At 40.2% G+C, this 16,696-nt stretch overlaps 1 protein-coding gene across 1 annotated transcript in view; it reads left to right on the forward strand.

The window, feature by feature from the left end:
* shank1 (SH3 and multiple ankyrin repeat domains 1) overlaps positions 1-16,696 on the forward strand; it is a 103,619-nt gene that overhangs the window by 59,455 nt on the left and 27,468 nt on the right. Inside the window, exons 8-15 of the mRNA XM_030735698.1 lie at positions 1,833-1,949; positions 2,213-2,290; positions 3,858-3,924; positions 4,063-4,229; positions 5,075-5,196; positions 5,789-5,937; positions 7,057-7,170; positions 11,770-11,845. Coding sequence (XP_030591558.1) covers positions 1,833-1,949; positions 2,213-2,290; positions 3,858-3,924; positions 4,063-4,229; positions 5,075-5,196; positions 5,789-5,937; positions 7,057-7,170; positions 11,770-11,845 — 890 coding nt within the window. The remainder of the gene's footprint in view (positions 1-1,832; positions 1,950-2,212; positions 2,291-3,857; positions 3,925-4,062; positions 4,230-5,074; positions 5,197-5,788; positions 5,938-7,056; positions 7,171-11,769; positions 11,846-16,696) is intronic.

The following is a 16,696-nucleotide window of genomic DNA, read 5'->3' on the forward strand; positions in this document are numbered from 1 at the left end:
TAAACCTTTGAGATACATGTCACCATGTGGAGTGTGCAGTTTGTTGTAGAGGTTAAATGTTGTTTAAGGATAAAGTGTAAGTGCCTTAAAAAAATCCATCCCTATGTACTTTGGGGGGGCTGTAACTCAAATAGTTTTTGCATGCATTAAATGCACTGAGGGGTTCAGCTGGGAGACTTTTTTTCTGTTTTATTTGAATGCACAGCATGTTTTTGGTCAGCTTGGCAGTTATCATCGCTCTCGAGTAAGAGCCAGGGTGATTTTTTACATTTTAAATCTAGGCTTTTGGATTATTGAATAAAATAAGCTCTGTGGCAGCCAAAGTTTATGATATTTACATGAACATGACTAAAACTGCCATTTTTTAACAATAAAAACTAACCTGATGAAAGCAAAACAAATCTGGAAACTAACATTAATTAATAGCAACAACAACAAAAAAAGAAACAAATTAAAATTAGAAATGAAAAATGCAAAACTAAAATAACTGGAAAACATCTGTAGGGTCATTTTTAGCCACTTGTTAGAAAATGCTTCTCTAGGATAGGTAATAGCTGCAAAATTCATGAGTGGGGTATTTACTTACATGTTAAGTAAAAATGTTCAAAGCATGCATTAACCACAGTCCTTATTTCAACATTATAATGAAATATTAAAATGACTGAGTGCAGACTTACATTTCCTCCATGAATTCATACTGTATTATATTAGCAATCAGTTAGTAAATTAAGATCATGATAAAATATGGTTCTATCCATGTAATGACACTTTTTATTTTTCTATATTTTCTCTCTTTTCTTCAATAGTTTTGTTGTTGTCATAGTGTACTGTCTATAAACTTAGTAACAGTGTTTCTTGGCAATAAATCTTATACCATTGGAAAGCCTGTTTATTTCCCCTTAAATGAAGCCACATTTGTCAGAAAATGCATTTGTGGGTTGAGCAGCAGAGTTGAGTAAGTGGGCTGCACTTGCCAACTCTTCTCTGCCAATGACAAACAGGTTTTTCTGCCACTGACTCTTGTTTGGTCTCATTTATTGAATGATTGAAGTCTGAAGAAACAAGACGTATTGGCAATTTAACAATTTATTCATCTAACAAACAGAGACCTCAGCAGCATGTGGCAAAACCATACACAGCCACCACAGCCTGACACCTCCTCCTCATGCTGGTCACACACTGCAATGCATTTCCTTACAAATGTAGCTCCATTTTTTTTTTTTTTTTGCATTTTTGGCCACAGCAGCTTTTATCTGCAGGGCAGACAGACAGGAAATGGGGGAAAGATACAGGGGAAGACACGCAGGCAAACTGGTGACAGGCCGGGACACAAACCCGTGTCGCCCGCACCGCAACACGGCATATGTATGTGGTCACCGGCTTCACCACTAAGCCACTCGGGCGCCATGTAGCTCCATTTAAAGGGAAATAAACAGGCCTTCCAACAGTATAAGATTTATTGCAAAGAAGCATTGTTACCACAAAGAACTAATCAACCAAACACAAATTTCCTGACTTTTTGTGCTGAGTTTATTGGTATTCTCTCTGTTTTCTTACCCTCTGAGTTTGGAGGTGGTGTTAATTACATTTGGCGTTGCTTTATAACCATCACCTTTTGCCACCGTCTCCTGTGTACCCTTGTTTACCGCTCCTCCTCTCTCTTCTCTCTATATATACAACCACATAAATCTTTCCTCTTTGACTCCTCTGTGGATCTTGTTTTCTCACCTCAATCTGATTTTAGTTTTTGGTTTGCAAAATGCCTCATCTTCTCCACATCCTCCTGCTTTCTTTTTCTTTGTGTCTTACTTCCAAAATATTTTGGTTCTCAGGCCTGTCAGAATGGTAACTCGCAGCATCTAGAGCACCTCCTGTTCTATGGGGCGGATTCCTCCTCCCAGAATGCCTCTGGAAACACTGCCTTGCACATCTGTGCTTTATACAACAAGGTATTTAACAGAGTACAAATCAAATATCAGCTTTCCCAAAGTATACTGATATAACAGTTAAAAAAAATAGATTCAATATAATGACATTAATGCTCACTAAGTGGTTTAAAAAAAAGATTAACCTGCTTTTTAGTTTCAACATTCGCATACACACATTCTTGTTTTGGTCAACAAACTGAATAAAAGTAATGATTGCATGAGGGAATGCCAAAAGCAGAGGGAATGTGCATTAAAGTTACATTTATCAATGTTGTTTTTTACAGGAAAGCTGTGCACGAATTCTGCTCTACCGGGGAGCAAATAAAGACACAAAGAATAACAGCGGGCAGACCCCCTTTCAGGTAAATGCTGAGTGTCTGGCTGGGAAATTATGTACTTTGGGTGGGCTGTGTGGTTTAGTGTCTTATTAGCTTAGCATAGCATAAAGTGCTGGTGCCTAATTTCACTTCAGCCCATTATTATGCTGCAATGCATGCAGACACCTCAGGTGCTGGGAATGCATGTGACTCTTAAATGTGGAAACATTAAGTCCTGAAAGAGAAAAAACAGCTGAGGAAATATTTTTTCATGCATGCTCAAACAACACGAACAACGATATGGAAAAAGCACTGAAATTTGATGATGTATTGACATCGTGTTATTTATTAAAATAATAATAAAAAAAAAATCCAAATTATTTTGTAATGGCGAAAACTGTCCAAACTATGACTCATAAATAATAACTAACAATTTAAAACCATTATGAACACCTTAGAGCTGTAGAAGCTGCAAAAGAAAATTATACAAAATATTATTTTAAATTTTATACATCAAGGATTTTATAAACATTAAGGATTTTATTTTAATTCATTGAATTCATGTTATTAATTGTATTTTAACAAAGCAAACTGAAAGCGGTGCTATTGTGCTCATTCCCAACTCTAATATATTTTAATCTCGGGCTCTGTTTAAGTAGCTTTGCATAATTCACAGTTCAAAAATCATCATTATTTATCTTGTACTGGCTTTAGTGCAGCTCCTCAGTGCATACGTTGCCTAAAACAAGTCGCTCGTTCCCTGATGCGGGCAACAACAAGACAAGCCCAGGCATGTCTGAGAGCGGGAGCAGTGTGAACCCAATAACAATTTAGTACTGCGAAAGGGAGCTACTTTATCAACCTCCAACAAAGAGAACTGTTCCAGCTCAAGGTGGAAACAACAAACGTGTTTCACCACTTAATGTAAAAAAATAAATAAAATGCATCACCAGATACAACCAGGCTGTGAAAGAGGAGATGCTAACAGCTGGTAATCAGTGTAAACAAATGATTCCACTGAGCCTTGCTGGAACACTGGCTAGCTGCTCTCCAGAAGACAGGAAGAACAAATGGTGGATGGAAATTACTACATGGTGGTTAAAGATGGCTTTAAGCAGCTTGTTTAAAAGCTTGAATTTTTTCAGTTTTATTTTGTGACAGTATTGTGCAGCTCCTGATGAGTTACAAAGTTATTTTTGTTGTCATTAAACTAAAGTCTAAAGCAGTTTTTCCTAAGATTTCCCTGGAAAACACCACCTAAGCTACTTTTGGGCTTACATTTGACTTTGTCTCTATCACTGGATGCTACTGCTGCTGCTGGTGGCACCTTGTTTCAGTCACTTCATATTAGGAAGTACTGTATGTCATCAATGACAGTAGCTCATTGGAACAGAAGGATGGAAAAATGCCCTTTATTTACTTAAACTTGTAAAATTCTGCTGCCTGCAACCTGCAAGCATCAATAACATTTTGTTCAACATTTTTTTCTATATCATATGAAATATCATATAATTTTGAGGAACTCCTAATTAGACTTATCCTAAACCTAAATGAAAATTGCATAAGAATAATAAAAATTATTGTGTGTATTTGTGTGCTTTTTGTTTATCAGGTGGCTGTTATGTCCGGCCATTTTGAGCTGGGAGAAATCATCAAAAACCACAGAGATACAGATGTGGGTAAGCACTATGACTGATGTCTGATGAATACAATGTAGCATGTGGACGGAGAGTGTAAAGAAACACGGGTCACAGTATGGAGGAGGATGTGAAAAGAAGAAAGTCACACTATCTCTCCTGTCTCCCCAAACCTCCTAGTCCCCTTTGTGGAGTCTCCAAAGTATGCCCCCCAGAGGCGGGAGAGCTCCAGGACGCTGACAATCCCTCCCCATCCCTTCCTCCGGGCCAACAGCGACAGCAGCATGAACTTGCCTGATTGGATGGCAGTGCCCAATGCCCCGGGCACCAACATCGTCTCTGTGCAGGTGTCTACGTTTGTGTGTGTGTGTGTGTGTGTGTGTGTGAGGAGGTTCAGAGTTTAAATTATTGACACAGGAAGAATCTGTGGGTCGATTTAGTAACTTTATAAAATAGATTTTAGCTGGATGATTTAATCAGTCTGATTAGAAAGTTTAGTTTTAAAGTTTAGAGACAGCAGCTGACAAACCAACAGGACTTCAAAGATTAAAAAAAGGATTTGAAAGCGTTTTAGTAACTCGTATTTAAGAAATGAATGATACAAAACACACAGCAAACATAATTTAATCCATTAAAACTAGTTTTTCTCTGCTCCATTCTCCAAGGTTGGTAATGGGTTGTGGAGTTTGTTCTCTGATTCACCTTTTATTTGATTAATCCAGTAAAAGGAAGGATTTAGGTGTTGAGTTTTTATTTCCTTAAACCTGCAGCTTGGAGAAATGCCTGTAAAATACTCATTTCCAACATGTTGGAACATGTGCCCAATACAATGCAGGGGATGACCTTTATCAACCTCTAGTGGTGAATACTGCTAATTGCAGCACCTTGCTTTGTGCTCACAGTTTATATAGTTTTGTGGTTTGGAGTAGAGGATTAAACACCAGTTGTCATTAACATCCTCTTTAGGGTTGTAGTCAGTAAATATGCTAAATGTTTTCAACGAGTATCCTTGATCTATTATGTTTATCGTGTTTAATTATAGTTCATGATGTATTATCTAAATTTTGTGTAATTCAACAGCAGCATATCAAAGCTGATTATTTAATATGGCTGCAGTAGTATAAAAAAACATCATGCACACATGTGTAAATTCATAAACAGATTTTCTCACCTTTCCCTCTCTCACTGACAGGGCTACAAGCATACAGGAACCCTACGGAGTTCCAGCAGTCCCAGAGGAGCAAGGACGCGCTCCCCTTCCCGTGGGCGGATCGGAGACAAAGAGGACCGGAGCAGACAGAGTCGGAGGCAGGGGTGAGTGGAGAAGGCCAAGATGCTGTTAAACAGGAGCTTTGCTTCTACTCACTGCAGATTCAAATGGCTCGCGCAAAGTGTTTTTGAAGCTTTGTGCTGGGTGTTGACAGGTCCATAAAGAGATCTTAAAATGTTTTAAGTGAATTACCAGAGTCACAAAAGGAGTTCAGTATGGTTTATTAGGTGTTTTCGAATGTTTTCCTGAGCAGCATTTAACTTTATAATGAGAACTGCTTTCATGCTGGTAGGATTCTCTGAAGATGGGAACTAATAGTCATTCCGATGTATAATGTTTCAGAGAATTCACTAATTACTTAATTCATATATTAAAGAACTTAGACAACAGAAAACTGCACACTGTAGGCAAAGTTTTGAAAAACTCCCAGAAAGATCATAAGAAATACACACATGAAGTACAGCAACTTTCCTTTTTATTCTGTAAAACAAAATAAGTAATAATTAGGTCACTGGGTCCCAAACATTTTCAGCTGATGTACCCCAAGAGCTTAGTCAGCAGCTCAGTTCTGGCCACATATGCTTGCAGAGCTTCCTGAACTTTAATTGGCTCTTTTAAATCATCCTTCCCTCCCAGGCCCGGCCCTGCCACCACCACTGTACAGACTGCGGGCCAGCGAAGACGCCTCTACAGCGCCGTCCCGGGACGTGTTTTTGTAGCCACTCGATCACATTCTGCGCAGGGAGAGCGAGAAATCAGCTTTAACAAGGGAGACAGGGTCAAAGGTGAGTATAATGCCATTTTTAACGCCATGTGTAGGTTTGTGTGCCTGAGCATTCAAAACATTTTGTCTTCTGTGTCAACTAAAAGTTTCTGTCTGATGAAGTATTTGCGATGTTGTTTCTCACCCAGTACTTGGGACAAGTAGACTGTAAGAAAGAAACACAAAAAAGCACAGTTAGAGACATGCAAGGCAACACTGCAGAAACTATTTAATGTAACATGTGGTTACATGAGCTGGGAAGTGTAACTTGGAATCTCTGGGAATTTGGCATAGCCTCAAAAGAGTTCCTTATAATATATGAGCTGCTGACTATAAGGGCTTGACCAGCATCGTTTAGCTAGCTGATAAAGGATTTTGGACACATCATCAGGTTTATTAATACTGCAGTGGCAAATATTCAATGACCACACAGGTATATATACCAATCAAGGTTTTATTGATATGTAAAACATATCAAGCAAATACTTACAAATACATCTAATAAGGCACAGAACAGCACAAGCAAATTCAATATTCATTCTTCGTTCAGCTTTTCTGCTTTTGTTTTCCACACATAACTTGTGTTATATGACTTGCAGAAGGCAAACAAAACAACAAGTGGCTAAAAAACCCGTGTAAGGCTGCAGAGTTGGAATTACAGTAGCAGCTCTTTGATGAAGCCAGGAGATGCTGAGCATTCTCAGATGATGCTAAGAAAACAGTGACTTTCTCATCAAAGTATGGTTTTATAAATGGTTTTTGCTTTGAGCCACGAGTGTTTATAAATGAAGGCCCAGCTTCTTTGTCTCGTGAGCACATCTATGTCCAGGCCAGTCTTCAGATGAGTTTGTTAGACGGTCACGTCCTGACATGAGTGTAAGGTCTCTATATATGTTTGTATTTAATGTCTGCAGGTATGAATATGTGTGTGTTTGTGAGTGAGTCTAAGGTGTCGCCAGGTATGTATGTCTTGGTGAGTATGTAGGAGGTTTGCATGTTCACGTGTGTCTACATTTATTTGCTTTCAGTATTTGTTGCCTTTTTGCGTGCGTTCATTTCTCATTGGTGTCTGTGTGTGTTTGTGTGGGTTGCGTTACCTTTTTTTTCTTGACATATTTCTCTTTCCTGCCCCCACCTCTAGTGCTGAGTGTTGGCGAGGGCGGGTACTGGGAAGGGACAGTCAGAGGTCGCACGGGATGGTTTCCCTCTGACTGCGTGGAGGAAGTGGTGCTTCGAAGCCAAGACAACCGATCAGGTGATCACCAGCAGTTGTGTACACGCACAAACGCACACACAGGAGGAAGCAGTCGCCTAGAAAACATTTCAGTGGGGAATTTGGGATGTACCCTCTCTGAATTTGCAGCTTGTTTGGTATCTCCTATAAACCTGAGGCAGGTTTGGTGCAGTCTGGCCATGTCATAGACTAGAAACGTATTTACGCTTGCATTAAGTTTTAAGGGTGGTTTGTACAACATTTAGCATTCTAAGCACAGGATTTTCCACTTTTATTTATTTTATCAAAAAAATCTACACATCCTTTTACTTTAGTACCAGTAACAGTCAAAAGTTTGTTCATTCAAAGTTTTTATTTATTTATTAATTTTTTTCCTACATTGTAAATTAATGCTGAAGTCATCCAGACTATGAAGGAAAACATAAGAAATCATGTAGTAAACTTAGAAGTGTCAAACCAAAATGTGTTTTAGATTTTAGATTCTTCAAAGTAGGCACCTTTTTCTTTGATTACAGCTTTGCTCACTCTATGCATTCTCTCAGCTTCATGAGATAATCACCTGAAATGGTTTTCTAACAGTCTTGAAGGAGTCTTGAAGGAGTTCCCAGAGGTGCTGAGCACTTGTTGGCTGCTTTGCCTTCACTCTGTGGTCCAACTCATCTCAAACCATCTCAGTTGGTTTTGATCAGGTGACTGTGGAGGCCAGGTCATCTGACCCAACACTCCATCACCCTCTTTCTTGGTCAAATAGACCTTACACAGCCTGGAGGCGTGTTTGGGGTCATTGTCCTGTTGAAAAACAAATGATGGACCCACTAAGCGCAATCCAGATGGATGGCACGCTGCTGCAGAATGCTGTGGCAGCCATGCTAGTTAAGTGTGCCATGAATTTTGAACAAATCCCAACAGTGTCACTGGGAAAGCACCCCCATACCATGACACTTCCTTCTCCATACTTCACAGTGGGAACTACACATGTAGGAACCATCCGCTCACCTTTTCTGTGTCTCACAAAGACAAAGATTTTTGGTGTTTGGAACCAAAAATCTCAAATTTGGACTCATCAGACTAAAGGACAGATTTCCACTGGTCTAATGTTCATTCCTTGTGTTTGATGGCTCAAGCCATTCTCTTATTCTTGTTGTTCTTCCTTAGAAGTGGCTTCTTTGCAGCAATTCGACCAGATTCACACAGTCTTATCTGAACAGTTGAATTTAGGTCAGCTCTTATCTGGGGTGCTGTTAACTTGTGGTTTCTGAGGCTAGTAACTCTGATGAACTTATCCTTTGCAACAGAGGGAACTCTTGGTCTTCCTTTCCTGGGACTGTCCTGATGAGAGCCAGTTTCATCATAACATTTCATGGTCTTTGTGACTGCGCTTGAGGATCCTGTCCATTTTCTTTACTTAGTTGAGTAGTTCTTGCCATAATATGGATTAGAACATTACTCAAATAGGGCTCTTCTCTGTATACCAACTCTACCTCTTCACAACACAACTGATGGTCTCAAACACATTAAGAGGGTAAAAAATTCAAGAAATGAACTCTTGACAGGCACAGCTGTTAACTGAAAACCGTTCCAGATGACGACCTCATAAAGCTGACTGAGAAAATGCCAATATGTGCAAAGCTGTCATCTAAGCAAGAGATGCCTACTTTGAAGAATCTAAAATATAAAACATATTCTGGTTTGTTTAACACTTTTTGTTTATGAAATAATTCCATATGTATTTCTTCATAGTTTGGATGACTTTAGTATTAATGCAGACAATTTTTAAATAATGAAAAACCACTGAATAATAAGGTGTGTCCAAACCTTTCACTGGTACTGATCATGAGCCATGTATGTTCTAGGTTCATGTTTGTGTTTCCTTCCCTGTTTTATTTTGAAGGCTAATTCCTCTGGTGGTTTTACTTCCCTACTTTGTTCTTTTTGCCACCCTCATTAATATCTCATTGGGTTCACCTGCTCCTTATACCTGTTCTCTCTGTTGTGTATTTAGTCTGTTTGTTCTCTTCTTGTTTTGTCAGGTTGTCGTTTCTTCCTCCAAAACTTGTATCACCTTTGTTTTCTCGCTCCCTGCTTTTCCTGCCATTGTTAAAATAAGCACATTAACATTTAGCTCAAAGCACTGCTGTCTGCAGATTGACTTAGTTCTTGTTTAACTGTTTCTACTCATACACTTTATGCTTCTTTCAGTGGTAAATATTTTTAATGACACTAAACAGAAATTTTAAACAAATATAATTACTGTGATTATGATTTGCATGTCCACTTTAGCTTACCATGTTTACTCTGTGCTGATTATTTAATAATAATATTTTTATTTTTATTTGTTGGCACTTTTCCTAACTCTCACGGTCACCATCTAAAACAAAATTAACAACAAGATCCATATTAACAACACAATAGCTGAAAAGATTTAAAATCCAGGAAAAGTGTATAAAACATGAGGGTTATAGTTGATATGCTGATGTGAATGGGTGAGTTTTTGAGCTCTAATTTAAACTGTTTAAAAGAGTCTAGTCAGTGGAGGTGAAGTGGTTGTGAGCTCCAAAGATGAAGTGCTCTGACACTCATAATACCAAGTCTGAAAGGAGGGGCCGTCAGGAGAGCAGCTGAGGCTGAGGGAAGAGCACTGGAAGAGGTGTGAAGATGAAGGAGATCTGGACAGATATGGGGGCAGCAAGTCATGGAGGGCTTTAAGAGTGAGGAGCAGAGTACTGGATGTGCTGGAGAACGGGGAGTCAGTGAAGCTGGACGAAGAGAGGTGTAACATGCTCAGTGGACTCAGTGTGTGTGATAATCCTTGCTGCAGAGTTCTGTATAATTTGGTGCAAATTGTCAAGTTTTTTTTTGGGGGGGGGGGGCAGAGAAAATGGCATTACAGTAATCTTATCAAGAGGTGATCAGGGCATGGACAAGAACTTGAGGGCTATGATGAGAAAGAAAAGGACGTAGTCTTGAAATGGCCCATAGGTGGAAGTAGGCTAAACATGAGACGTTGTTGATGTAGGCAGGAAAAGAGAGGCCAAGATGATGCCAAGAATCCTGACTCTGGAGGAGGTGTGAACAACCATCTGTAGAAACAGCAGATTTTAGCATGCTAACATTTATTGATTAACAATACATGCATCTGAGTGCTGTAGTTAAACAGGTATATGGGGAAAAAATGACTTTAAAATTTTGACTTTGACGGACAATAACATCTATAGCTCTTTGCTAGTGTGGTTAAAAAACAGAACTGATTATTGTTCAACTATAAAGCAAATCAGAAACCGTCCTCTCTCAAATAATGACCCCCAAGGGTGATTTGTACAAGCAACTATTTATATTACAGTTTAACAACTGTGTAGCAGATGCTCCTCACACAGTCCCATTCCAGAAAGATTTTTCAAGTATTTGTTTCATCTTAAGGGGGTATTCATATGAACTGAGTTATTATTATTGTTATTATTACACATGAATGCATCCACGTGATGTAAAAGAAAAGGTGATCATCAGACCAGGCCACCTTCTTCAACTGCTCCATGGTCCAGTTCTGATGCTCACGTGCAAATTGTTGGTGTTTTTGGCGATAGACAGGGGTCAGCATGGGCAGCCTGACTGTGTGAGACTATGCAGCCTCACATGCAACAAACTGAGATGCACTGTGTAGCGTGACACCTTTCTATCATAACCAGCATGAACTTTTTCTGCATTTTGAGCTTCAGTAACTTGTCTGTTGGATCGGACCACATGGGCCAGCCTTTGCTCCCCACGTGCATCAGTGAGCCTTGACCACCCATGATCCTGTCCATGGTTTACCGCTGTTCCTTCCTTGGAACTGCTTTTGATACCACTGCAGCTTGGGAACACCCCACAACCGCTGCTGTTGGAGATGCTCTAACCCAGTCATCTAGCCATCACAATGTGGCCCTTGTCAAACTCACTGAAATCCTTACATTTGCCCATTTTTCCTGCTTCTAACATCAACTTTGAGGACAAAATGCTCACCTGCTTCCTAATATATCCCACCCACTAATAGGTGCTGTGATGAAGAGATAATCAGTGTTATTCATGTTATGCCTGATCATTGTATGTTATACTGGTAGATGCTCATATTACATGGCCAGCATGGCCAAAGTTTTAAATAATGAGGTCAGTATATGCATAAATAATCCCTGTGAGCCAAAATCTCACACTTCAGACTGCTCTGCGTTTCTTGCCTTTATGTAATGTTAATGGGAGGGGAAATGCTTACTATGGTTACCACAGCCCTAGCCCTAGCCCAGTATAAGATAAATAAGGATTATTTTGAACTAAGAACCATGGAAAGCTACTCCAGTAAAGTAAGAATAAAAAAAAAATATGGAGCTGGGAAAAGGCACAATAGGTACCCTTTAAATTGTTTTTAAACCTACTCATTAAACTCATCAATACAATTGCTTTTACACCAGTCAATTAATCATTATTCCATGATTAATGTGCATATTCATTGTATTTTACAGGTGACTTGGGGACAAAAGACAGAGAAATGGCTCCAGATTATTATAGTATTAGCAGTTATGTATATAATAAAACAAATGTATGTAATTATAGGTCACACTGTACTGATGTCCATGTGATTTGATGTTTCAGAGAGCCGTGGAGAGCGTGCCAAAAGGCTGTTCCGCCATTACACTGTGGGATCCTACGACAGCTTTGACGCTCCCAGGTAAGAGCTGCCTTGCATGTACTGAAAACTGAACTGAGCAGCTGCCAGTTTCATCAAAAGACACAGTGGTCGGCACAGATTCATTAAGCAGCAGGGGCATAGACAAACGCCCCCTAGCCACTCACAGGGTTCCTTTACGGTGAGGTCACACCAGAGCGGTACCTTACCCAACAGAGGGGCATCTGAGCTGAACACAAAAGCACTTTGGGGCACTTGGATTGACAAAAGAGGCGTTTAGATGCTCCAGCTGATTGTTAAGTGTGACCAGAGTGATGCAAGAAAATGTCCCATTGTGGATAAATAAAGGTTTAAACATGACTACCACTGTTTTCTACCGCTGCCCTCTGAGCAGCTCAGGAAATGAGGGGTTATGTACTTTGCTAAAGAGCATGATGTGCCTCGTCAGTCCTCCTGGGGGGGCACTGAGAGCTGACAGCCTTTTCATTATGACGCTGCTGCTTCACTGTTTAGACATACAGCACATGTTGGCAGGGGATTTGTTTGTATCGTAACATACTGTATCCATCTACCCAGATGATTCATAAGTTCCAGCGATACTTTGATGATGTGATGTGTTGTGAGTGATTCATGCAGCAAGATGACGATGTGTGACGGTTCGCTGCCTCCAGTATAGAAGCTGATCTGCCTGCTGCTGCTGCTGAAGTCATCCTCCAGGCAGAGGTGTACCAGTTATGTTTTGACTAGCAGGTTTTGCTGAATTTAACCTGTGCGGAGAGGTAAATTTGTGCCATATCAGGGTTTTAGAGTAAGCTTTATCTTTTTTGTGTCTGCTTTTTGGCTCCAAAGACCTGCTTTGCTGGGTTGCAGATTTTAGGGTGGGTGAACTTGTTGGTGCTTTTAGAGCACTTTGGTGACTAATACATCTGAAATGTATTTTTTGTTGACCGGAGTTATGAAATCACCAGATAATCATTACTGCCCCCGATGACCACGTAAGCTGAAGTAATGCATATGCATTACTGTGCTGTGCGACCAGCCGCAAATAATCCCACAACACCAGCTGAGATCTTTAACTTTTGACAGAAGATTATTGTACTTTTTTGTGTTAATAGAGTTAGTCATCCGCCCACTGTGACCTAATCAGCATCCGTTCTTACACAGTGTTCATTCTTAAAGGGCAACTTCACAGATTTTTAACAAAACTTTACATTTGTCATCACCTTGGTTTTTTTTTAGGAACCAAACATCTGATAGAGAAACTGTGGCTACTTTGCACATACATGGAGACTGCATATAAAATATGGACATAGCTACTGTGATGTCACCAATTGGTTTATGGACATTTTAAAGATTCAGCTTTAGCCTTTTGTTGTTTTTGGACCCAGAAGTGGCCATATTTAAACGAGAGGATGCTAGGAAGCTTGGTTAGCAGGCTGCAGTGTATGGATCCACACAGATACCTGCTAATTAGGGCTAAGTAACAGGTTAATAAAATTTATCAAAACTGGACACAAATATCTTTGGTATGCTTTGCCACACATGTTTATTTCTGCTGTAATTTTGAGCATTTTAAGCATTTTGCTCTATGGGTACTAACTCACTTTTGGAGCCACCCTCAAGTGGCCATCAGAGGAACTGCAGTTTTTGATATTAGGTTTCTTTTTTTTTTTAGCCCCTGAGGGCACTTGTTTAATACTCAGCCTTTTCAACATCCTCTCTGGATACACAAGTCTGGTACTGACTTCTTCCCAATAATTAATCTTAATATGATGTCATTCACTTTAGTGCCTTCTTTTATAGCGTCACAGCAAGTGGGTCTGAGGCAGTTTCAGTGTCCAGAACTCCGACTGAGCAAAGACAGATTTATTTATATATAAATAAATCTACTATCAATCAGATTAATTCTTATTTATGTGAAACCATGCCTCTTCTATCATGCTGCTACATATCATTATTTGTCTTGATTCCTCAACTTTAACCAAAAGGCCTGCATTTGCTCTAACTGTGCTTCTCTCTCATACCCACACTATCATTTATTATTAACAGGCTTTTCATCAACAGTGACATTTCATGGAAGCGACACACTCAGAAATGCAAACTCAAACACATATGTTTGTACACACACTCTATAGCACACACATCATGGATAATTAAAGGCACCGTTGTAGCAGAGATGCTGGTTTGACCAGGCAGGCTGGCAGGCATGGCTGACTCAGAGCCGCCCTCACACGGGCCCACTTTCACAGCCTTTATCACTACATGTAATATCGCACCTATTCCTCCTTTTATCCCTCTATATTTGGCCACATCTCCTGACCATCTCTGCATCCCTCCCTCACTTTCTATTTATCACTGCATTGCTAACCCCCCTGTACTTTTTAATTTTCTTTCTATCACCCTCTCCTCCCTGTGGTGCCTCCATCTGGAGGTCAGACAGTGAAGGGCACTCAAAAGGGAGCGGAGGGGTTAGCGAGGGGAATGAAGAGCTTGGACGAAGGAAGAAAGGCATTTTGTGTTTACAAATAGGTGGCAAGAGACATGAACTGTGTTTTTGTGGAAACAGCAGGAGGTGTGAGCAGGAAGAAGTTTGCCCTTTGCCCTGCTTTAAGTTTCTTCACCCTGATTGGAATGACAAGACAAGAGTGAATCTTCTTTGTGATGCTGATATTTACTTTTTAGCCAAAATGAGCCAGAATGTATTGATAATTAACTAGGCTATAAAACAGAAAAAATAAGCTCAGATAACACACTCAGAGGATGGATGATTTTTTTTTTTTTTTGGTGAAGCCCTGCTCTTGTACAGCTCATGGTTGACGCTCATGCTCAACAGAAAGTAGGAGAAGTAGGTTATTAGCCCAGCCCCTATTTTGGCCTCACTCTGTTGGGTAGGATTTGTCCAGTGGACAGGACTGTCTGAAGGTGTTGTTGCAAATTAAGAAGCAAGATCAGGTCTTGCTCTGTTGTTTTTTTTAATGCCTCATATTGTCATCATAGTGGCTTATCTCACACACACACATATCTTTGTCCATCTCATCCACTTCTCTTGTTGACAGCTGGATAAATTTTGAAGCCTGACTTGTGCAGCACGGGTCAAACTGTGCCATCTTAATAATTTCCCGTAAATAATTCCACATCCATTCTTTTATCTTTCTTTGTTTTCGCTGACTTTGGTAAAAAGATCTTCAAATTCAGCACTGTCAAAAAGAGAAATGTTTGAACATTTGAACGCTATCATTATCACACTACAAATATTTTCAGCAGAGTTATTGCTGCTCTGTAATGAGCTGCGTCCGATTTAATTAAAGAAGCATGCAAACAGGGAGGGACTAGCAGCAGCCAGAGAGTGTCGAGGGGCTCTGAAATTCAGGAACTTTTACCAACAACCGGCAAAAGAAAACAAGAAACAAATAATAAATTATTCTCAACTCTGAGGTGAGGGATTGAAGCGATTACTACTGGGAGCAAAAGACACTGCTGACTGACACACGAGGGGTGGTAAATATATCAGAGGATTACAGAGCCTGGAATTTCTGCTAGTGCACCCACCCGTCACCAGCATTCATACTACAAACTGTTCTGCACTGGTAATCATATTCTCCAATTAGACAGCACATAGGCAACTTAAAGAAACTTTTAGTGGTTCTATAACAAAATTAATGACAACATGTCAGTGATGTTAAAAAAAAAAAAGAGTTTCTCGTGTTCGTTTGATTGAATATTTTTTTAGATATTTAGATAAGAAGAACAACTGGGAGTCATTGTGTTGATGTTCTTAAGAAAATATCACAATATAATTGAGATCCAGGTGTCCCTCTAGCCCTAGACACTCAACCCTTAGTCTGTAAGAAACGACACGCAAGAAGAGCAAGTTGAGCTTGTTCAGTCTACCCTTTATTTCAAAAGGATTTCCTCAAAGCGAGAATGGATTACACATATCTGAATCTGCTTATAAATTCACGTGCATGGAGCAACTTGTTTATTGTTTTAAAGCACTTTGTTTTGGAGGGATTTCCTGCCTCTGCTACTGTATTTACGCTGCTTTTGCTACATGCTTAACTTTAAACTAACATTAAAACCCTCATACACTTCGGCTCTCAGTAAAAGAGATGAAAGCTGAACTGACAGATCATTAGCTCTCGGTGTCATTATCACAGATGCACTGAGCAACTGCACACAATCTGTACATGCGGCTGCTCCTCTGCCAGCCCACATGAGACCGTTTTTCGGGCCAACAGTGGGTCAAATAAGGACAAGCGGGGCACAGAGTTTGGAGGGGAGCTGCAGAACATCTCGTCAGATGCTCTTGTGGCGGTTTGTTGTGTCTCGTTCAGAACATGCGTTGTTGTGGATGCACACACACACACACACACACACACACACACACACACACACACACACACACACACACACACACACACACACACACACACACACACACACACACACGTGCAAAAGAACAACAGCCTGACATGCAGAAAAACATAAACACATGATCATGTGGACCTTCTGTCAACATTTGCTTCCTGCCCCACCTCTCCCTCTCCCTCTCCCTCTCTCTTTCTCTCTCTCCCTTTCTCTCTCTCATCACACATGCAGGGACTCACATGCTATACACACAAAATCACAGTGGTATGGCCTGACATGCAGGGAGAGAAACAAATAAACAGGGATGTGAGAAAAGAGAGGACAAGAGCTGTGATCGTCCTTGGATGCAGGAGGGAGGCAAGAGGATGAAAGAGAAAGAGAGAGCAGACGTAGAGAGAGAAGGAGGGAGGGAGGGTAAGACGACAGAGAACAACTACGACATACGTGGATGGAGCCTCTGACTAAGAGATGATGTGAGTGCCTATTTGGGAGAATCTGTATTTCTCTCTCTCTCTCTCTCACACA

The sequence above is a fragment of the Archocentrus centrarchus genome, chromosome 8 (genome assembly GCF_007364275.1).
Source record: "Archocentrus centrarchus isolate MPI-CPG fArcCen1 chromosome 8, fArcCen1, whole genome shotgun sequence".
In the NCBI taxonomy this organism is placed as follows: Eukaryota; Metazoa; Chordata; class Actinopteri; order Cichliformes; family Cichlidae; genus Archocentrus; species Archocentrus centrarchus.